Genomic DNA, 20,917 nt, shown 5'->3' with positions numbered 1-20,917 from the left:
TACTGCCAAGGTGTAGCAAAGGAAAACTCGCCCATGTCAACCACAACTTAGACCTCTCCCAACACAAATGAGCTCCTTATTGTTTGCATGACCCCACCCTGCTTTTTTGTTTGGTGGATGTTGCCAATGAACGTTAAGTTTACCATAACATGTAGTCTGCTGCCAGCAAGACAGAGCCATGGTTTAATAAGTCAGGCTGCCTGACATGGGTTGCACCACACCAGCACATAACCTCCAAGGAGCCCCGCGTGGGTGCAGAAATTTTCCCACACCCCGTCGTTTGCAGAATTGGTCCCCCAGCTGCACAGTGGAGGATGTGAGTGGAGCCAGTGGAGGGGAAAGGAGTGGAGAGTGTTTGCACAACTTCCCTGGCTGGAACCGGTAGACGCTAGATGCACCAAATTCAGGTCTTGTTCCTTCTAGGTGTGTTGGGCAGGCGGGGGGAGGGAAGGAGTGATGTTTTTTGCTCCATGTCTGTATGTGATCAGGCCACAAAGCTCAGAACACACAAGTTTAACAACTGCCCCTTTTAAAACGGGTCACTTTCCCTCCAGTCTTGCTTGTGATCAGATAATGATCTCTGTAAGTAGAACAGCCACAGCTGTGTTCCATATATATTCCTGTACGAGACACTGAGCCCCCTAAAGGGGGAAAGTTTCACATTAAAATCTTCAGCTTTCCCATGATTCAGCTATGATTTAAATACCCCTGCGGACTTGGATGTTAGCTGCCGCTCAGCTGGAGCAGGGCCAGGACCTGGGCTGCCGGTGGAACTAGGATCTGGGGTCATGCTGGGGCCAGGTTTGGGGGTCCCTGTGCAGTGGGGGCTGGGGTCAGAGTCCCTGCCACCTGCCCTGCTCTGCAGTTTGCTGGCCCTACTCTGTAGAGCAGTCTCTAGGTGGAGGGCACTGGGCATATGGGTTGAAGGCAGGAAGGTGGGAGCACTCTAGTTCTCAGCCTGAGGCCCAGAGAAGACTTTGTGGGCTGCCTGTGGATCCCACAGAAGTGCAAAGGTTGAAAACCACTGGTTGAAGAGGGCAAAACTGGTGCAACGAATAGCAACTGCAAAGACACGCAGCGCATCTTACAGCCTCACAGATGACGAGATGAAATTACATAGGCAGTTTTGGAGCCAAACCCAGACATTGGTATTTGGGGAAGGGGCAAGCCAGATGGCATTATGATCTCCCCTCCTCGTGAGCAAGAGAGTTCTCACCCAAGGCGCTCTCAGCTTTCCCATGTGTGGAATAAATTTGTACGTGCACTCAGGCATATGTGGATGCGCACCACCAGCGGAAACACAAAGCAAACTGTGGGTGCTCTGCTAATCACCGAAACACCGTTTGACACTCTCTGGAGCAGCTGTACAAGCCCTCAGCTTCCAGGGAACGCTGTTCTCACCTCTCCTTGGGCAGGAGGGTTCCCACCTGCGAAATCCAGTAAGCCATAGCAGAGAGGCTGCACAAGGGGAATCTTTGCATCCTGCTGCAGATTTCCCACATGCAGCATGGCTGGAGGCTTAGGCTGAGGATGGCCCTATGAGCCAAGACAGCTTCAATCAATTACATGCCATGGCGTGGGAGCAGAGGCCAGCCAGTTCTACTGGTGCTCTCGGCTGGGACAGGGAGGAGGACTCCATCCTCCCTTCTCAGGCAGTCTGTGAGCAAAGCTTGTTCAGGAGTCTGGCCCTGTGAATGACTGCCGGATCAGGCCCTTGATGCAGTCCATCATGGGTCCTTACTCAGAAAGCAGGGTGCAGTAGGGGCCTTTCACTGGCGACAGACAAAGCGGTGAGGACAAGGTGCAGCACCTCTCCTGCCGGCTGCACCAGGCACTGGGGTTTGCTCACATGGATCAGCTTGTGTAGTCAGGGCCAAGATTGGAGTTTGCCAGGCGCACTCCCAAGCAAAAGGTCCTGCACAGATGAGTCGTGAGAGACCAGAGTTAACCTGGCGGTTAACATCAGGGTCCTTCTTTTCATGGCTGACTTGAAAAAATAAAAAAGTTGGGGAAACTTTTAGGTCGGGCCCCACTTTTCGTCCCTGCAGTTAGCCGGGCTCCCCCACCTGTCTAATGTCATCCAAGCCAACAGAAATTTTGCTTCTGTTCATACGAAGAAAAACCCGCCTTTTGGCACATGTAAGAGAAGAAGTGTGTAGAATGTCAAAACTTTATCAGTGGGTATAGACATGTGAATACACAGACCTAAAACCAGTCACGTTTCCACACTGTTAATGAGACGGATGAGCCTGAGACCCAGCAGCTAGTCATGCTGCATCCCGCTTATGAGATTTCACCTCCCCCAGGGATCCTGCCCCCCACTCTGTGCACTCCTGACCTCAGGCAGGTCTAGGATCCTACCGGTCTCATCCAAATGGCCCCAGCTCTGACACCTGCTGGCTCTCCGCTCCTCCAAGGGAGGGGGCTGGATTTTTCCAGGCAAGCTTTGTTACCCTTCTTTGTAGCTCAGTTCTGCCTTGGAAGCACAGCGGGGAATTTCTGCTAGGGCTTGTCACTAGGAACGCTTCAGCTCCGCTGCACCTCTTCAGGGTAGGCCCTCCGTACTGCAGCTCCTCCCCTTGCCTTCGCCACCCCTCCTCCCCCACAAGTGGCAGCTACAAGAGGAATTCTGTGGCTGTCTCTGGGCTGGGGGTTGGGGGCAGAGCTGCCTCTCAGGGGCTGGGCTTTTCACAGTGCTCTGAGGCGTAGCTGTGCTGATGGAAGTTCCCAGTGTAGACCAGCCCTTAATTTGCAGCGAACGGGGATATAAATCTCCCTTGCACCAGCCTTCCACACACCAAAGGTCCAGGTGGCCCTTACTGCTGCCTGCTTAAAGTTCCCAGGTGCGCTTTAATCTCCTTCTGTTTCCAAGCAGCATAGATCAACAGGCACCCAGGGAGTTTGAGGATGTGGCCACAGGCTGCACAGGGATGCTGTGTGTGGGGCAGGCTAGTGTGAGGAAGGTTTCACCCCCTTGACGCAAACTGTTTGTGGAGATCCACCCTTCGGCTGAGTGGGATTTTGTTATTTTCAGCTCAAGCCAAGTTTTAGTTCCTGCACTGCATAGGAGCCCTAGTCACGGACCAGACCCAGTGGGCGCCAGGTGTTATAAGACATAGAACAAACAAATAGTCCCTGCTTCCAAAGAGTTTTCAGCCTAAGTCAGTGATGGGCAACCTGCGGCCTGCTGGGGCTCCATGTGCGTGTCCCTGGGGCTCTGCCTGTGGACCTCTGTCTGTCCCCTGTCCCACGTGCCTCTCATGCACTGGAGCCCTGCGCTTACCAGCTCCTCCCCTGACCTCCCAGCACTTTCGGACCACCATGAATCTATTGATCAGGCTGCACCCCGCTCCTTCCCCTTCCCCCCCCCCCAGCTGGAATGCTGGGAACAGCTGATTCACAGCGTTTGTGCTCTGGGAGGAGAGGGAGCAAAGCACAACTAAGGTGATCAGTGGTGCTCTGAAAGTGCTAGGAGGGCAGCGGAGGAGTAGGAAATGCAGGGCTGCAGAGCCGTTGTGTGGGAAATGCACATGGGTGTGGAGCAGACAGGAGTCCATGGGCTGTAGTTGGAACCCCAGGGGACCATGGCTGCTGCAACCCCGAGATGGAGGGCCGCTCATGCAGCCCACTGGCTCTTCTTGGTTGCCCATTGCTGGTCTAAGCAGTTTCCACTCATTATTCCATTAAAGAGCTATGGGTGGGACTGGCATAAGCGTTCTGTGTTCCTACCTCTACTCCCACGGATGTTATTGGCAAAGCACAAACTGACTTCCTGAGGAGCAGCATGAGGCCAGTGCTGAAAATCCCTTTGGCAACGTGCAGCTCTGATGGGAACCCTGTTAGGTGCTTTGGTTTCCACAAGCCATTATGGAACAACTATTACAGTCTGCACGCTCTGTGGAATTCTGTCTGGTGGCCTGAACATAGTTTATTCTTCCTTAAATAGGAACTAACCCTAAACATTCCCTGCCAGTACAGCCTGTTCACATCTTGTGGTTTGGAGTCTATGGTAAGAGGCAGGAAAATATACAGTGTAGTGATCAGTAAAGTAGTGTGGAACAATGGGCAAGTTTTAGCTTAATCACAATTTATCTGGCTGTGTGAGTTTACAGTCATCTGATCACCACTCCGCCAAACCATAATGATAAAAATATCCCACTGTTTTAGAATGTCCCCATTCCAAAATGTAAAACAAATGGAAGGAATGCGTTTATACAGAGAGATACATAGACAGACAAACAGACGCTTACTCATGTGTAGGTATGTGTGTTATAGGTATTTTAAAGCACTAATTCCCTTGACATTTAAGTATAGATACATATATATATAGAAAGAAAGAGCTATCTATCTATCCATCCATCCAGGTTGAACCTCTCTAATCCAGAACTCTCTCATACGGCAACATCCATAGTCCAGCATGATTTTAATTAGCTGGATGACCACTTATCGTGGATGTAGTCAAGTTTCCCAGGGTCCCATGAAGTTTATTTTTAGCTACCAGTCCTGGCTCTCAGTGCTCTGTGCTGTTATTTAGCTGTAATGTACCCTAAATGTTGTCTAAGAGCCCAGCAAGCAGTGTAAGTATTGGTAATGCTGCTAGACAGTATTGACCTCCCGTGATCTGGCAAATTTTCTTGTCCAGCACTGATCAGGTCCCAAGGGTGCCGAATTTGAGCAGTTCAGCCCATATTGTGATAGTGCTCAACTTGTCCTGATGCACTGAGTTAGCACTAGGTAAACCTAAGCCATTCCTGACAGGTGTGTGTCCAACTTGTTCTTCAAAACCTCCAGTGATGTGGATTCCTTACAGACAGAAAGTTTTTCCTGATACCTAATATCTAACCAAACTCACTCACCACAGATTAGTCTCAGACCTTGTTCTAACTTCAATGGTACGGAAAACAATTACTCCCCATCCCCTTTGTAACAGCCCTTCATATATTGGAAGGCTGTTCTCAGGTCCCCCTCAGTAATCTTCTCTTGAGATTAAGCAAGGCCAATTTATTAAAAAATTGATCATTTTCTAAATCTTTGATCATTTTTGCTGTTGCCATCTAGACACTTTCCAGTTTGTCTACCTCTTTCCTACGTGTGGCACCCAGAATTGAGGCTCCATCAGCACTGAGTAGAATGGGACGATCACCTACTGCATCTTAATACCACACTCTCCTTAATACCCCTTGGAATGATACTGTATTTGCCATTTTTGTGACTGCAGCACGCTGTTGACTCCTATTCAGTTTGTGATCCAATGTAATCCCCAAATCCATTGCAACATTACTGCTGCCTAGCTGGTTATTCTCCATTTTGTAGTTATGCATTTGATTTTTCCTTCTTACCTGTAGTACTTTGCAGTTCTCTTTGTTGAATTTCATTGTTCTGATATCAGATCAATTCTTCCATTTGTCAAAGTCATTTTGAATTTTGTTCCTGTCCTCCAAAGTGCATGCAACTCTCAGCATTTGCTGTTATCAATGCACCTAATAAGCATCACGTTCCCATGTTATATCCTCTGCTGGTAAAGATCAACACAGCTCCATTACATTCAAGGGACCAATGCAGTTTGCATCAGGTGAGAATATGCCCCATTTGTATCTTTCCCAGAAGGGAACAGGACAAATGTGAAGAAAATAATCCATCAGCTTGAAAGTTCTAACCTCCTAGGGTAATAGTCTCAGAGGGGCAGCCATCTTAGTCTGTAGCTTGACAACAAGCAGTCCTGTAGCACCTGAAAGACGAACAAATTAGTCTTTCAGGTGCTACAGGACTGCTTGCTTTTGTGTACCTTCCAGGTCAATGTAATTGAGAATGTTGATTCCCCTCAATTCCTATGCCATCTCAAAGAGGTAATTTACATATGAACAGCCATGGTTTTGGAAATATTCATGATTTGGCTTGGTCTGTGGCGCTGATGGAGGTTTAAAAAAATCAAGCAGGTTCTGAACACTGCATTGACACTGTAAGTTATTGTAGGTAAGGTTGTCTACAGCAGTGGTTCTCAAACCTCCTTGCACTGCGACCCCACTTCTGACAACACAGGTTATTGTGGGTTGAATCTCACCAATCCAGAACCCTTGGGACCTGACTGTTGCCAGATGAGAGAATTTGCTGGACCACAGACGGTCGATATTGCCCAGGAGCATTACCAACACTCCCACTGCTTGCTGGGCTCTTGGATATTGAGCTAAATAACAGCACAGAACACTGAGAACCAGGACTGGTGGCTGTAAACAAACTTTATGGGATCACGGGAAACTTGGCCCCACCCATTCAACGAACTAAAATCATGCAGGTTTACAGATGATGCCAGGTGAGAGAGTGATGGATTAGAGAGGTTCAATGTGTATGTGACCCCAGGAGGGAGGACTGAAGCCTGATGTCATCCAAGCCTCAGTGCCCCTGGTGAGCAGGGGGGTGGGGAGGACGGACAGGGGGATGATGGTAAACTGTGCCTCATTGTTCTGGGTGGAGGAGCTTGTGCTTTGGCCCTGAGCAGATAGGTTGCACTGTGGCTTCAGCCCCGGGTGGAGGGTCTCCAGCCTCAGTCCTGTGCCCCAGAAAGTCGAAGTCCAGCCCTGGTGACTCAGGGTTGCACCTCACTTCAGAGTCCTGACCCACAGTCTGAGAACTGCTGGTCTGAGGCATTCCAGTGCGTACATACTTATCAATATGTTTAATATATAAGTTATAACTGCAGCTTTAAAGACAAACACAGAAGGGGCAAATACACAACCCAGGTAAGGACCCAGCTGGCTCTGAGCTGGCCACTGGTGAAAAGTTCTATTGCTCATTCTTCTTGTTTTTTACAGAACCGTCTATCCTACCACCCCAGCCACCCTGCCTGCACTGTTTTCTACATACAAGCACAAGAAGAGTTATGACACATTAATCATATCTTTATAGCCCTTAACCAGAAATCTGTATGTCACTCCTTAGATCACCTAATCTTTGCATTCTTATCTCAGACTTAGTTTATCATAACAAACACTGAAGTCATGCGTACAAGGCCAGATTACGTCCTGAAATTGAGCCAGAACTACCCTTCCCTTTTAAGGCGAAAACATTCATTGCAACCTAATTTTAAAAATATATGAAGCAAATAAACTCAATAGTGAAATGAATAATTAGGGTGAGCAGAGATTATTTCTATCAAAATAAAATTCCCCTAGGAGTTGAGGGAAGCTTGGATTAATATTTGTAGCCTTCTGGTGAACGTAGCTGTCCTTTAATTTAGTTTGCATGACTGAAAGAATTTAATAAAAATGCTCGAAGAGTTTTGCTGAAATTCTTAGCGTACTTGTAGTAAGCCTTTGGAACATGATCAAATGCAGAGTGGAAGAAATGGAGACTGAGCTTGCTGCTCAAATATTGTTCAGAATTATAGTGGAAATTGAATAATCAAATCTGCACAGTTACAGGGAAATGTACTGCAGCAACTTTCTTCATTTTGGACTCTCTCTTTCACTGCTAGTGCTGTCATGGTACCTCAGGGCAGGGGATACCAGTCATAGCAAGGGGGTTCAGGAGACCTAGGAACCCAAATGGTCAATAGCATGCACTGATTTTAGGGGGCCTCTTCTAGGCAACTCAATAGGAAGCTCTAAAATAATGAAACTGTGATTCCTTCTGCCCCTATCACAGACAAGTCAACACCCACCACTGACAGGGGACGATGCAAATGGACAGTGTTTGGCACAGCTCTCCTGAAATGCCCACTCAGTCAGGGTTTTCCTCTTAAATACCCAGCTGCTGAAAACACTGCTTTGATCAAAGCAAAAATAATCTTGAGTGGAATCCTGGCCATTAAACCTGCAACATTTAGCAACAGACCCTGGACTCTTACGCTGCTGTGTGGGGCTGAGGGCACCCAGCAGCCCGGACCCTAGAGCCTGCTGTGTCACAGGGCGGCCTTTACAAGTCCCCTCTGCCATTAGTGCGCAGCTGGGCTGTAGCCATGTGCTGAATGGGCTGCACGCGAACCAGGGCAGAGAACCACTGTTTTGGACACGGGGTATCCTACACTGCCAAAAGATGCACCGCATGGCGTCTGGCCCGGGTCAGCTGGCTGAGACTCACAGGGCTTGGTGGGGAGAGACAGGACAGGGCTGTAAATGCCAATGTAGATGTTCATACCAAAGCCTGGTTCTAGCGTTCTGGTTCTGACCCACAAGGGATTTGGTCTCAAAGCCCTACACTGCTGTTTGTAGCCCCGCAATCCCCCGTTAGCAGACCCAGGCTCACGGATTTGGCGCTGTGGGTGTTTGATCCCAGCGCAAGTGTAGCATAGTGGTCCATGGCCGTCCCCCTCCTGTAGTCTTGGGCAGAGGCCATGCCCCCCCCAACCCTCCAATACTCTGCAGTCTCAGGGCTCTGACCCTCTGGAGAGGGGGAGCAATGGTGAATACAAGCTGCCTGGCCTAAGTGAGGATGGTGCTGGAAGGTTACAGGCACCTGAGTGCACCCTGCCCCACTGAGTCCCAGCCCAGGACCCTAACATCAGTGAGGATCCCACCAAAACAACTTCACCTTGGCTGTGGCAACACAACCAGACTAATGTCTGGTGTTCCTGGACTACTTCCTATGAGCTTGTGTGAGTGTACCTCCATCTCCTGGGGTTTCTCCCTGGGATACACAGCAGTGCTGGCAGCTCTTCCAGGTACTGGTAACTCAGCAGCCCTAGGACTTCCTTTGATCCTCAGCACTGTAGACCTCCATCTTGGGGGCAAGGCTTGGCAGCGGATGAGCGGCATCTTGCTTTGCTGGCTCTCGCACATGTGAGCTTCAGGGCCCACCCCTTAAACTTTCGGTCCTGCCCCTCTGCTCTCAGCAGGAGGCGTGGCTTGCCAAGCTCTGCCCACTGAGGGGGTGGAGCCAGGTTTCTTCCCTTTGATCTCAGTGGAAGACCATGTCCCGTCACTCCATCTATGCACAGACTTTAAAGCCAGAAGGGACCATCATGAGCTTCTAGTTTGACTTCTTGCAGGCTGTAGATCAAGAGATCTCACCCACTCCTGATAATAAATATGCTACTTCTGGTCTTGCAAAGACAGGTTATTTCCTCTACCTCCCAGAATAGACCGTACCCAACAAACAAACATGCCGCTCTGAGAATCCCCCAGGCAGTACAAATATACCTTCACAACCAACATTAGGAGCTATTACATGGTTTACTTTTTGACAAGATTCCTTCTTCAGGCCTTTCCATGACAACTTTTGGCTAGATTTGGAGGGGAAAACCTATAAAACAAAGATGTGAAGTTCTTAAATGATCACAGTATTCCTCCCCTATGTGAAATCTTCCCTCTGCTACACCATAGCCAAAGCCCTTATTATTTTAGTGGTCATGGAGTCTTCCAGGGAAAGAGTTTGAGCAACTGAAAAAGAGGTTCTTCAAAAACACCTATGGAGGCCCAAAGACAAAATCTGTTCAAATGAATGGAAACAGCCCCTCTCTCCGAACACCCTTGGACTTCAGTGTGTGTTGGCTCACACACCCAGTACATGACAAGATGGTTCGTAGGCACTGTTGAAGGGATATGTGAAGTCAGACCATTCCGACAACTCAGTGTCCGTTTTCCATTGTCATTTATTAACTCACTTTGAGTCCCTTTGGAAAAGTCTTTGGAAAGCTGCCTACATTAAAAAGGAGGGAAGTGGAAGAGGACAGTTTGCTGTGAAAGGAAAGCAAAGGTGTGAAACTAAGGAGCAGATGGGAACATGTCTAATGTGGGAGTTCTCGTTGGTGTTACCATATGGAAGTGTACCCAGATAGCTGGTGCGTTAATAGAGAGCCATGTAGACATCAGCTGTGACAGGTTGTGAGTTTTCCATAAATGCAAAGAGGTTTATGAACTTCACAGTATTCCATCTGTAGGTACTTTTTGCAGCAAGCAGTTAAAATGCAGTCTCACCAGCCCTAGCAAAACTGCTTATTTAATTATGAAAAACTGTCCACCTCATTTGTTTTGTTTCGGCTCCTATACATCTAATATATTTCCCAGCTAGTTTCCATACATCATGTTTATACATATGCGAAGTAAACATTTTTACATGGGTCGTTATTAAATATGTGCAGCAAGTAAATATGGGTGGCAAGAAATACAAAAATAAAGTGGAGCTGAGTCCAAACCATTTGCTTTTCATTAGGTTATGCAACGTTAATAGAAACAGTAACATATGTGTTTACATTTTTGTGGACATGTGAAGCCAGACGCTGAAAGCATTCCTCTAAGGTTGTATAAACTCCAGCAACTAAATATTTTGGGAGCTGTTTTCTAATCCAGTTTAATAGTTTAAAAATATAACCTGGATTCCAGTTATTAAAAATGCCTTGCAAGCAGATGAAACTAACTAAACCTCTGAAGTATTCAATAAACTTCCATTTTGCAATATCTTCTCTGTTGTTTTTCTTTTCTTTTTTCTTTCTTTTTCTTCTTCTAATGTCAGCAGATTAAATTCCAGCTTTTAGTTATGTAGTGGGCAGAGAAGGAATTTTTCAGCATATATGAATGGGCTGACTCAAACTTTTTGGAACAAATTTGTTTATGATGGAATAGTTTGGTTGTTTTAGAAACAGTAAATGGGAAAGATCAGCAAAAGGAAACCAATAATCAAAATGTGCTCATTTCTTTCCTCCCTAGCTAATGGGACAGTGTCATGACTTGCCAATCCTGTGTTTGATACTAATCTGAGTCTTACATTCGTTAGGGAGATTTGATCATACTCCGTGTTTTTAGATGTGGAGTGTATCCTGATCAGAAGACAAAAAAGCAGTCATGTAGCACTTTAAAGACTAACAAAGTGATTTATTAGGTGGTGAGCTTTCGTTGGACAGACCCACTTCTGCAGATCTGGAAATTCTTATGAAAGTAAACTAGCACACCGAAAACATAGCAGATATATCCTGATTAGCTAAAGCCAGTGCTTAATTAGTGCCAGGGCTGATTCCCAGCATTTCGGGGCTTGGCAGTTCATAGCCCAGCACCTCTAGGCTTGCTGAATCGGAAACTTGCTTAAGCTCCTGCACCTCTTTCATTACAAATTAAGAACTGGTTACGGCTTTACATAAAAACCTTGAGGCAACTTTAGAAATTGAAAATACTTGCAATTACTTCCAATCATTTAGAAAAGTTCTTCAGCTACATTATTTCTACCATGTATGTCAGGCCCTGTCTTGACCTGTCACTTTTACAAAATGTGCTCCCTTGGTGGACTTTGCACATGCTGCGGGCTTCTGAAAATCTCTGCCTTGCTGGCTCTGATCTACCATTTAGCCAGGTGAGAGTCATTACAATTATCTAGCATCTCGGGACACCCCACTCTGGACAAATGAAATTATACAGTGCCAAAAGTTTCTCCCTTGCACTCAACAATCCTGGGTGTGCATTGAGAGACTAGAATAACCAGCCTAAAGCTGCAAATGAACATGGGGCTCCTGTGCCCTTTTCCTCAACCCCCTATCAAAGAGCTGGCTGATTTGCCCATCAAGCTTGCTGCATTCCTTCTGTGGTTCAAGTCATCCGTACTGCACATTGGGAGTAGGGCACACGGCTAGCATTGCTTGGCTTTGCTGTAACGGTCTGACTCTAGGGTGAGAAGACTTTTGGTGACCTCTCTGAAAATGAAGTTCGGGTCTAAAGTAGGATGGCTGCCCTTTATTGGGCAGTCGAATTTGGGCACCTAAGCTGTTTTCCAGACGGTTTTCCCCAGCTATAATATTGTTATTCTTGGGCCTGACTTTCTGAAGGGCTGATCCCTGGGACTTTGATTGGAGCTTGCAGCGCTTCTGCAAATCTAAGCAGTTATTGCTGGTGATTTGTATAGTGCAGGTGGGGTGCTGTGTGTCTTCAGCCTGGTGACACGCAAGAATAAAAGCCCTGCATGCTCTGCCTTTTCTTTTCATACTGGTCACTTCCCCACGGGGAAGAGCTCTCCCCAGCCAGCCTTTTGTCATTTCCGTAGAGCTCTTTGACTCGGCAGAGAAGACGGACAGTCCCATCTTGCAGGCTGTTGCCTGCACAGCACCCATCCATGTCTTCAAGTGAGGGTTCCACAGCTCTGCTCCTGCTGAACTCAATGGGAGTCTTGTTGATTTCTGCAGGAGTTGACCCAGTGCTTTTCTGCCAGCACCACTCTCAGGGAAGCATCCTGAACCCCACTCTGGCAAATCATTGCAGCCATAGGTAGCAGTTTTAGCCAATTTGGGAAAACCCCTTGCAGCATGTGGTCGGGCTTAGGTCAACTCCTCTACATAGGGGGCACGTTGGGAGCAACTTCAGGGCAAAATTCTTCAGTTGTCTCATCCCCCTTGTGTACCTGAACGTCCCTGAGCTCCGTAATGAGCCCTCACTGGGGTGTGATGAGTAATTCACTTTCCTTCCTGCCTGGCCCATTCCTCCTTCGTGCTTCTCTCAAGCAAAGAGCATAGAAGGATGCAGGGTTACTCCAGTGCGATTCCTGCCGTTGGGAATGAAGCCACCCCTGAAAGGAGGGCAGCCCTGTGAGGTGGGCCAGTGGCTAAGGGGCCTTTTTGATTGTTCTCTGTGACCTTGTGTCTTCCAGCTGTTGAAGGGCATGTCAGTATCCCGGCGAAAAGCTCCAGAGAGAACCCCGGAGGAGGAGGAGTCAGAAAGTGGAGACTGTGATGATGAAGATGACTGTGGCGGGGCCTCTGGAGATGGAGAGCGAAGAGTTAAGAATCAGCTGAAGTTCTTAGCAGGTGATGAGTGAGATGAATAACTCGAGTTTTTGTTCCAGCTCTGAACATTACTCAGTATTTGGGAGCAAGAGTCCCTTTAACACTACAGTTAATGAGATGCTGGGCGGGACAAGTCCGGCCCCCAGAGTCTCTTCTCCCAGACGCTAGTGAGTGTGGCTAGAATAATCTCCCCAGCCAGCTGAGAGGAGGTGCTAGCTGCACGCTTAACCAGGTTTGCTGGGGAAGTTTCCTGCTGTTCAGCTGGGGGGAGTGGGGGCTGTTTGCATAGTCAGAGGCTCCATTACACTTATGTGTTGCTGATTGCAGCCCCCCAGCGGCTGGTTGCGTATTCTGTATAGTGAAAAGGAGCAGACCACTGAGTGAAGGGAAAGACAGTTGAGGTCCAATTTTCACTTGTTCTAAGACCTGCAGGCTACATGCAGCCCATTGGGGCTGCACTGGTGGCCCATGCTCCCCCATCTGCCCTCCTCCTCCACACACTTCTCTCGCACTGAGCCCTGCGCTTACGTGCTCCTCCCCCTCCCTCAGAGGAGCCGTGACTTTCCTGTTTGGTGCTCTGTCCCTGCTCCTGCCCTTCCCTCCCAGAGTGGGAATGTTAGGCACAGCTGATTCTCGGTGTTCCAGTTCTGGAAGAGAAGGGAGGGACCAGGGACCGTGCCCAGGTCAGGTGATTCCTGCACTGGGAGGTATGGAATCTGGCCTGTTGTGTTTGGGAAGAAGCCACGGCCTTGAAGTGGCACTCATCCTTTGTCAAGGCCTGCATGGAATGGGTTGGGTTCGGTGGGCAATATTAAATGTTGTTATGCAGAGATAGGTACCAGAATCCCATTCTCTATCGCAGTGGTTCTCAGCCAAGGGTACATGTACCCCTGGGGGTAAGCAGAGCTCTTCCAGAGGGGACAGTAGCTCACTGTTTCTCAACCTTTTTATGAATACAAAAATTGGGCTTCTTTTATTTTCATCTCATTTTTTGATTTATCTTTTATGCAGAATCATAAGTACAATGGCAAGGTTATTGCATGGCTGAAAATGGTGGATACTGCAGGCACTTGTAATTTTTTTTTTAAAGTGGATACTTCATTAAAAAAAAAAGGTTGCAAAGCACTGCTCCATCGTACCTTTGCAGCTCCCAGTGCCAACGGCGCAGGGAATCCTAGATCAGTTTTCTGTCTGGTAAATGTATTGAAAAGAGGGTGAAAATCATTTTACTGTAGCAAACCCAACCTGGCCTTTCTTAGCTGGAATTTGGACACTGGTCTAACTGTTTAAAAAGGTTTATGTGATGTAGATTCATTTTCAGCAGTAACTTAGCAGAACACTCACTGAAAGTTTAACATCAGTACCAGGTAAATTAGTAGAAACACTAGTAAAGAGTAAAATTGCAAGGCACATAGAAGAGCACGAATTGTTGGGCAAAAGTCAGCATGGTTTCTGCAGAGGGAAGTCGTGTCTGTCTAATCTATTAGAATTCTTTGAAGGGGTTAATAAACATGCGGACAAGGGGCACCCAGTGGACATAATATACCTAGATTTCCAGAAAGCCTTTGACACGGTCCCACACCAAAGGCTTTTATGTAAATTAGGTGGTCATGGGATAGGAGGAAAGGTCCTTTCATGGATCGGGAATTGGTTAAAAGACAGAAAACAAAGGGTTGGAATAAATGGTAAATTTTCACAATGGAGGGGGGTAACTAGTGGTGTTCCCCAGGGCTCAGTCCTGGGACCGATCCTGTTCAACTTGTTCATCAATGATCTAGAAAATGAGGTAAGCAGTGAGGTGGCAAAGTTTGCAGATGACACCAAGTTGTTCAGGACAGTCAAAAGCAAAAGGGATTGTGAAGAACTACAAAAAGATCTCAGCAAACTGAGTGATTGGGCAGCAAAATGGCAAATGAAATTTAATGTGGGTAAGTGTAAGGTAATGCATGTTGGAAAAAATAACCCAAATTACACGTACTACATGATGGGGTCAAATTTAGCTACGACAGATCAGGAAAGGGATCTTGGAGTTATAGTGGATAGTTCTCTGAAGACATCCACGCAGTGTGCAGCGGCAGTTAGTAAGGCAAATAGGATGTTAGGAATTATTAAAAAAGGGATCGATAATAAGACAAAAGATATCATACTTCCCCTATATAAAACTATGGTACGCCCACATCTCGAGTACTGCGTGCAGATGTGGTCTCCTCACCTCAAAAAAGATATATTGGCATTAGAAAACGTTCAGAAAAGGGCGACTAAGATGATTAGGGGCTTGGAAAGGGTCCCATATGGGGAGAGGCTAGAGAGACTGGGACTTTTCAGTTTGGAAAAGAGGCGATTGAGGGGCGATATGATAGAGGTATATAAAATCATGAATGGTGTGGAGAAAGTGAATATAGAAAAATTATTTACCTTTTCCCATAATACAAGAACTAGGGGACACCAAATGAAATTGATGGGTAGTAGGTTCAAAACTAATAAAAGGAAATTTTTCTTCACACAGCGCACAGTCAACCTGTGGAACTCCTTGCCCGAGGAGGCTGTGAAGGCCAGGACTCTATTAGGGTTTAAAAAAGAGCTTGATAAATTTTTGCAGGTCAGGTCCATAAATGGCTATTAGCCAGGGATAAAGTATGGTGCCCTAGCCTTCATAACAAGGGCAGGAGATGGATGGCAGGAGATAAATCACTTGTCTTCTGTTCTCCTTGTCTGGGGCACCTGGCATTGGCCACCGTCGGCAGATGGGATGCTGGGCTTGATGGACCTTTGGTCTGACCCAGTATGGCCATTCTTATGTTCTTATGTTCTTATGTTCTTAAAGTCAATCAGCTTCAGCTCCTAAGTCAATTTTGAAAATGGTCGTTAGGCTCTTATATCCCTGCGGCCGGCTGTACACTAGACTTAGATGGTTATAAGTACATCCCTCAGGGCTTGGGAAGATCCACGCCCCTGAGGCACATGGTTCTATCAACCTCACTCTCATGTAGGCAGCACTACGTCTGTCAGAGAGCTTCTTCCCCCTACATGGCTACTGCGCCTCAGTGAGATGGATTAACGCCATGGAGGGGAAGTGCTCTCCTGTCAGCATACAAGCATCTTCAGTACAACACAGCTGACAAGTGTGTATGAAGACAACCCCTAGATGCTTTGAAAGACAATTTACCCATAACCATCAGTCGGAAAGGGGAACTGCTGTGATTTCAGAAGCCACCACTGTTGTTAATGTGTCAGAGCTCTAAAAGCGACCTCTCATCCCTTTCCCTGGAAGCTGTTTCTGTTCCTCCATTAAAGACTGTCACTCTGGCTAAGTGTAATTGGCACCAGATGATCTGTTTAGGCCCAGTCTGGAGCAGATGAAAACTGACCTTTTTGACTTTGGTAGAGCTACACTGACTTACACCAACTCACTACCATTTTGAGTGCTGTGTGCTTCTCTTCCTAAAGACCAAGACAACTGAACCTGGATAAAATCAGTCCTGCAAGCTTTGAAGTTTCAGTGGCAAATTTAGAGTCTTAAACTAAGCCCAGATGTTTATAAATTCCCTTTCATTCATCTGGGACAATTAAAATATCCCTAAGAGGGTGAGAGTTGAGAGATTTAAAAGCCGACTTCTAGCCCAGATTGTGTTTTTTTACATAAGGTGTAAATAAAATATTTATATTCAAATATCAGTTGAGACAGAAAAGACCTTGAAGTCCTCTAGTCCAACCCAAATTGATGTTAAACAACAAAATAAAAATTAAGTTTGGTTAAGGGTGAACTGTTTTCTTTCATCACCTACCTAAACATCAGGGTGCATGTAAGGGAAATACAGTTGCTCCATCTGTGCCCCATTGTATCAAGCTAAGCCTGGAGATGCATGTTTTTATCATACATTAAATCTTTGTGTCTCAACTTCATGTTATTTCAGTCCATTTTAAATTTTCTTATATGCTCCTTAGCCCAGTAGTATCTCTGAAGACATATAATCCTTCACCATCTTTTTCTGTCTCTGTAGGCTGGTCTTATCACTGTATTGATCTCCCAGATAGCTTATCTGTCGAGGTGTTTATATCTTACTTGTCACCTAGCTGTGAGAACACAGTACATGAAAAGAGGAACAGAAGGGTTCCCCCTCTCATTTTATCGTGCTGAAGGGATATTTGTTGCTTACTTCTGTTATGTGTAGCAAATGATTTCAAAATTACAAGCTATTGCTTCAATTTGTAAGGGGTTTTCTGGTCCTGCTTGCAGGATAGTGGGGCTCTACAGGGTGGCAATGTGAACTGTATATGTCTGCAAAGAGCTGACCTAGAGCAAGATACCTTAGGGAGCAGCCTGCATTGTCTCTCTCTGTTTTTATTTCTTGTGTGTTAAAGATCTGGATTTTAAAAAATTAAATTAGTGTGATGTTGCAAATTTCCAGCAAGAAAATATAAGGTTTTTATCTAACTTCTCTGTATGCCATTAGCCTTGCAACTTTCTTGCCCACAATAGCGGACTATCACTAGTAAAGTGTGAAGTATTAGCAAGATGTTCTTGGTATTCCAATCTCTTCAGGCTTCATCCTACAACACAGGGTCTAGCAAAGTAGTTAATCCACATGCTTAATTTTAAACAAGTGAACCATCCAGGTGAAATGAACAGGGCTGTTCTGGCATTTCCTGACCTGTGCTTGGCTTTGCAACCTTAATCTTTGTTTAATGTAGTTTTTTGGATGTAATATAGCTTTGGAGCATACGTGGAAATTGGTTGGTGAAATTTCTGTACAAAGATGTGAAATGCTTTGTGATTTGGGTTAAGAAGCAGAAAAAAATGTTCTGACATCCTGTTTTGACATTTTCATAACTAAACCTTTAGATTTTTTGTTTTGAAATGATACTTTGTTTTGGATGTTTTATTTGGTATAAGGTGATATTACATGTTATAATCCAGTAACAAATTTTAAAAAGTCAAAATGTAACAAAACATTTTGATTAAACTCCCAACCAACCCCACATTGAAATATTTTCAAAATTTTTCTGTATGAATTTTGAATTGTTCAGTGCCTCTTCGGATTCAAAGCAGAGCCAAAATTCTGAAATTTCACAATCTTTTATTAAATGGAACCTCCAACCTCTGCACAGTTCAACAAATATATGCATACACCCAAGGCGGCACTCTTGTGTGAATTTATCTCCCTGCCTACTGAGGAGGGTAAACAGGCACAAGGACAGTTTGTTTCTCAAATTATTGATGCTTCCCCTCTTTTTTAATTACTGGACACTTCTATGTTGCTGAGGACAGCAGAAGCTTTTGCATGGCAGAGTGTAATGGTCTTCCTGTGATCTCCGACCCAATGGTATTCTACTCTGCAGACAGCTCAGATAATTCAAAGGTGATTTGTGAGGGTTTTGCTTGCTTTTCTTCTGGTTTGAAATCATTATGTGACAGTTTGGTGAGTTGTTTTTCTTTTTTAACGTGTTCTCCATGGTCATGTTCAGCTCAACTGATAATCTTTTTCTTTGGCCCTAACATCTAATTTGCAGTAGGGCCAATATGCAGAATCTCAAAATGCTCCCAAGAAGCATAAGAACTTTCAACAGAATGGTACCTTCTCCATAATGAATTACATCACAAAAGGGGAGATGACGTACCAGCATCCCATTGTGGCAGTAGATTATTAAAGCCTTAGGAAGACACAGATGCTGGTGATAATGTAACCTACACACCTAACGGTGTGGTTCAATGTCCCATGTAGTGTCACCTAGAGCACACGCACAGAGAGAGAAACGAGTCTGCCTGTGGGTGGTTACAAGTGGGGGCTCATCCAGGATTTCAGCTGGGTCTCTGAAGCTTGGGACATGCTTCCTTAGCTAGAGGAAGTATGTAACCCACTTCACTGTCCCATGGAGTGGCAGCTAGACCACTTACACAGAGAAAGAGCAACTGTCTTCTGTAGCCTTAGCTGAGAGCCAGCTGGCTTTTAGCTCCAACCATAGAGGCTCGTGCGCTAACCTCCAGTGGTCACAAGTTCAAGTCCACCTGTGGGTGCTTACCATAAGTCAGAATACTTGATCAGAAATTTGAACAAAAGACTACCACAGTTTGCCAACTAGGAGACCCTTCCTGAGGGACGAGTACCGACCATTCCAGGACCTCAGTTTGAAAGTGTGTAGATACAGGTGATCTTAACTTCTCCTGCTCGCCAGCTATTCATATACTCTGGTTCCACCAATATATCTACAACAGCTGCTGAGCACCTCTTTCCACACCAGCTGTCACCCTGAATGGTTTTGAAAATCAGAAGAAAGAGAAACAGAGACAAAAAAGCAAATTATTTCCAACATACTGATTCTGATTTATCTCCTGTTGCATAAAGTGTAACCTTTGTTTCTTATTGATAATGACTCTATAATAGCTGCACAGTCAACCGAAACCTTAGTGATTTAAACATACTTGTAAACTGTCAAGTCAAAAGTTTGTGAGTGACTATAAGCATGTGTTGGTGAGCCTGTATGCTAATAAATTCATTATTGTGTTGCCCCAGTGGAAAAAGCACTGAGATAGAGGGCTTTATGATAGGCCTTTTATCTTTGTCACATCTGTAACTCATTAAAGATTTTGAAGGCAGATAATGTTTACAATAGGCAAATGATTGAAAAGCTTCTAGATCAATTGAACGACTCTTCCTGTTTTTCTATGGGAAAGCTGTGGGGTCTGTGCCATATACACCTAAACCCTGAAATGGATCTGTACACACATACACAGATGTTTATGCCATGCCAATGGAATAAATTATGAATAAATTATGGTGTTCCCCCCCACTCCAAATTGCAAGGTGCTGCCAATGTGTTCCAGAGTCGAAGCTACAACCCCACTCCTGAAATCAGTCATTCGGGGCTGGTACCCGAAACAGAGAAGCTGGTTGCTAGTTGGCAAACATCTGACATTCTGAATAGCCACTCAGTGATTACTCACCTCTGGAATTCTCTGTCAAGATGCCCCTTATAATGAGACAGCCTGCTGCCAGGAAGCCCAAAAATGCAACCTGAGCACTGGAGACCACATGCTACAGCGAGAGCCTTTCATGGATGCCGTGCATGAAGATCTCCTTTTGCTGTGTTTACTGAGCATGGCTTGGCACGGGGGTGACTGTGTCTGTGCAATTGCCAGCTGCGTGGGCAACAGTGTCCGAGCATTCCCCAAAATAGCAATAGCCAAGAGAGATAAACAAGTCCCTTTTAGGTCCCATCTCCGGGGGACGATTAGGAACCAACTTGCCCTTTGGAGGAATCTGGCAGATGCCCAAGGTGGTAGGGGAAGTTAAGATTCTGCGATATCCTTGTTAGTCTGAGAGAAAAGTTGTCCCTGGAAGGGAGAACTGCGCAATATCAAGTAGAAGCAAAGCCTGTCGTTGGCAGGGAAATTGGCTCCACCCCAACTGCAGTTCAGACAGCAGGAGGAACGTGTGTGAGCAGAGGTAGATGTAGATTTGTGTGATAAATATATATGCAGCCTTTGTATAAGAGTGCCAGCTGCTGGCCGCTCCTGCTGCACCCTTGGAGCTGATTAATCTCCTTTGAGCTGGGCTGCTCCTGCCACGGAAAAGAAATTCATTGCTGAGAGCTCAAAGCGTCCATCTGCCTTTCCACTATGGCACCAGGGATTCTTCCTCTCCAGCAGGCTCTGCCAAATGGCCAGCCTTAAGTCTCCCTGTGCTATCTAAGGAGCAGTGTAGCTGGTGACACAGTTTCCTCATCTTGTGTCAACCGACACATGTCCCCTCTTGCACACTCTGCCAACTGCACAGGGATAAATCCAGGTGTGGTGGGTAGGGAGCAGAACTGGCTCTAGGAGGTGTGGGAGGATTCAGGCAACACTCAGGTACCAAGACTAGGCCTATCCTTGTATTCTTATTGCTTGCTAGTGATACACTTGGTACCCAAGCCTAGTCTATGGAGCCTCACTTATTGGAATCCAAGTGGCCCATAACTGAACTTGGCAGGATCACTGTTCTGTTGATAAATGTTGATTTCTTGTAACTCACCCAAACTGACCCAAAACCACGTGCATCAATATTAATCAAAATGTACAGATAGGCAAAGTAAAACAAATGCTACTTGAGGACTTACCTGTGTTTGACTTAAGGGTGCTTACAGCATATTTTGATGGGATTTTGACGGTTCATGTTTTAAAGGTTATAAAATTGTAACTTTTTAAAATTCAAAACCTGTCATTGAATAATTAACATCAGA

The 20,917-nt window shown here is 45.9% G+C and overlaps 1 protein-coding gene across 2 annotated transcripts in view; it reads left to right on the top strand.

The window, feature by feature from the left end:
* GPC3 (glypican 3) overlaps positions 1-20,917 on the top strand; it is a 262,973-nt gene that overhangs the window by 197,922 nt on the left and 44,134 nt on the right. For both annotated transcript variants that reach the window (XM_075008006.1, XM_075008007.1), the window contains exon 7: positions 12,562-12,718. In XM_075008006.1, the coding sequence (XP_074864107.1) occupies positions 12,562-12,718 (157 nt within the window). The remainder of the gene's footprint in view (positions 1-12,561; positions 12,719-20,917) is intronic.

Source organism: Carettochelys insculpta, chromosome 13, assembly GCF_033958435.1.
Source record: "Carettochelys insculpta isolate YL-2023 chromosome 13, ASM3395843v1, whole genome shotgun sequence".
Classification (NCBI taxonomy): domain Eukaryota; kingdom Metazoa; phylum Chordata; order Testudines; family Carettochelyidae; genus Carettochelys; species Carettochelys insculpta.
Note: the sequence above shows the minus strand (reverse complement) of the source record. Positions and strands in the feature narration are given on the sequence as shown.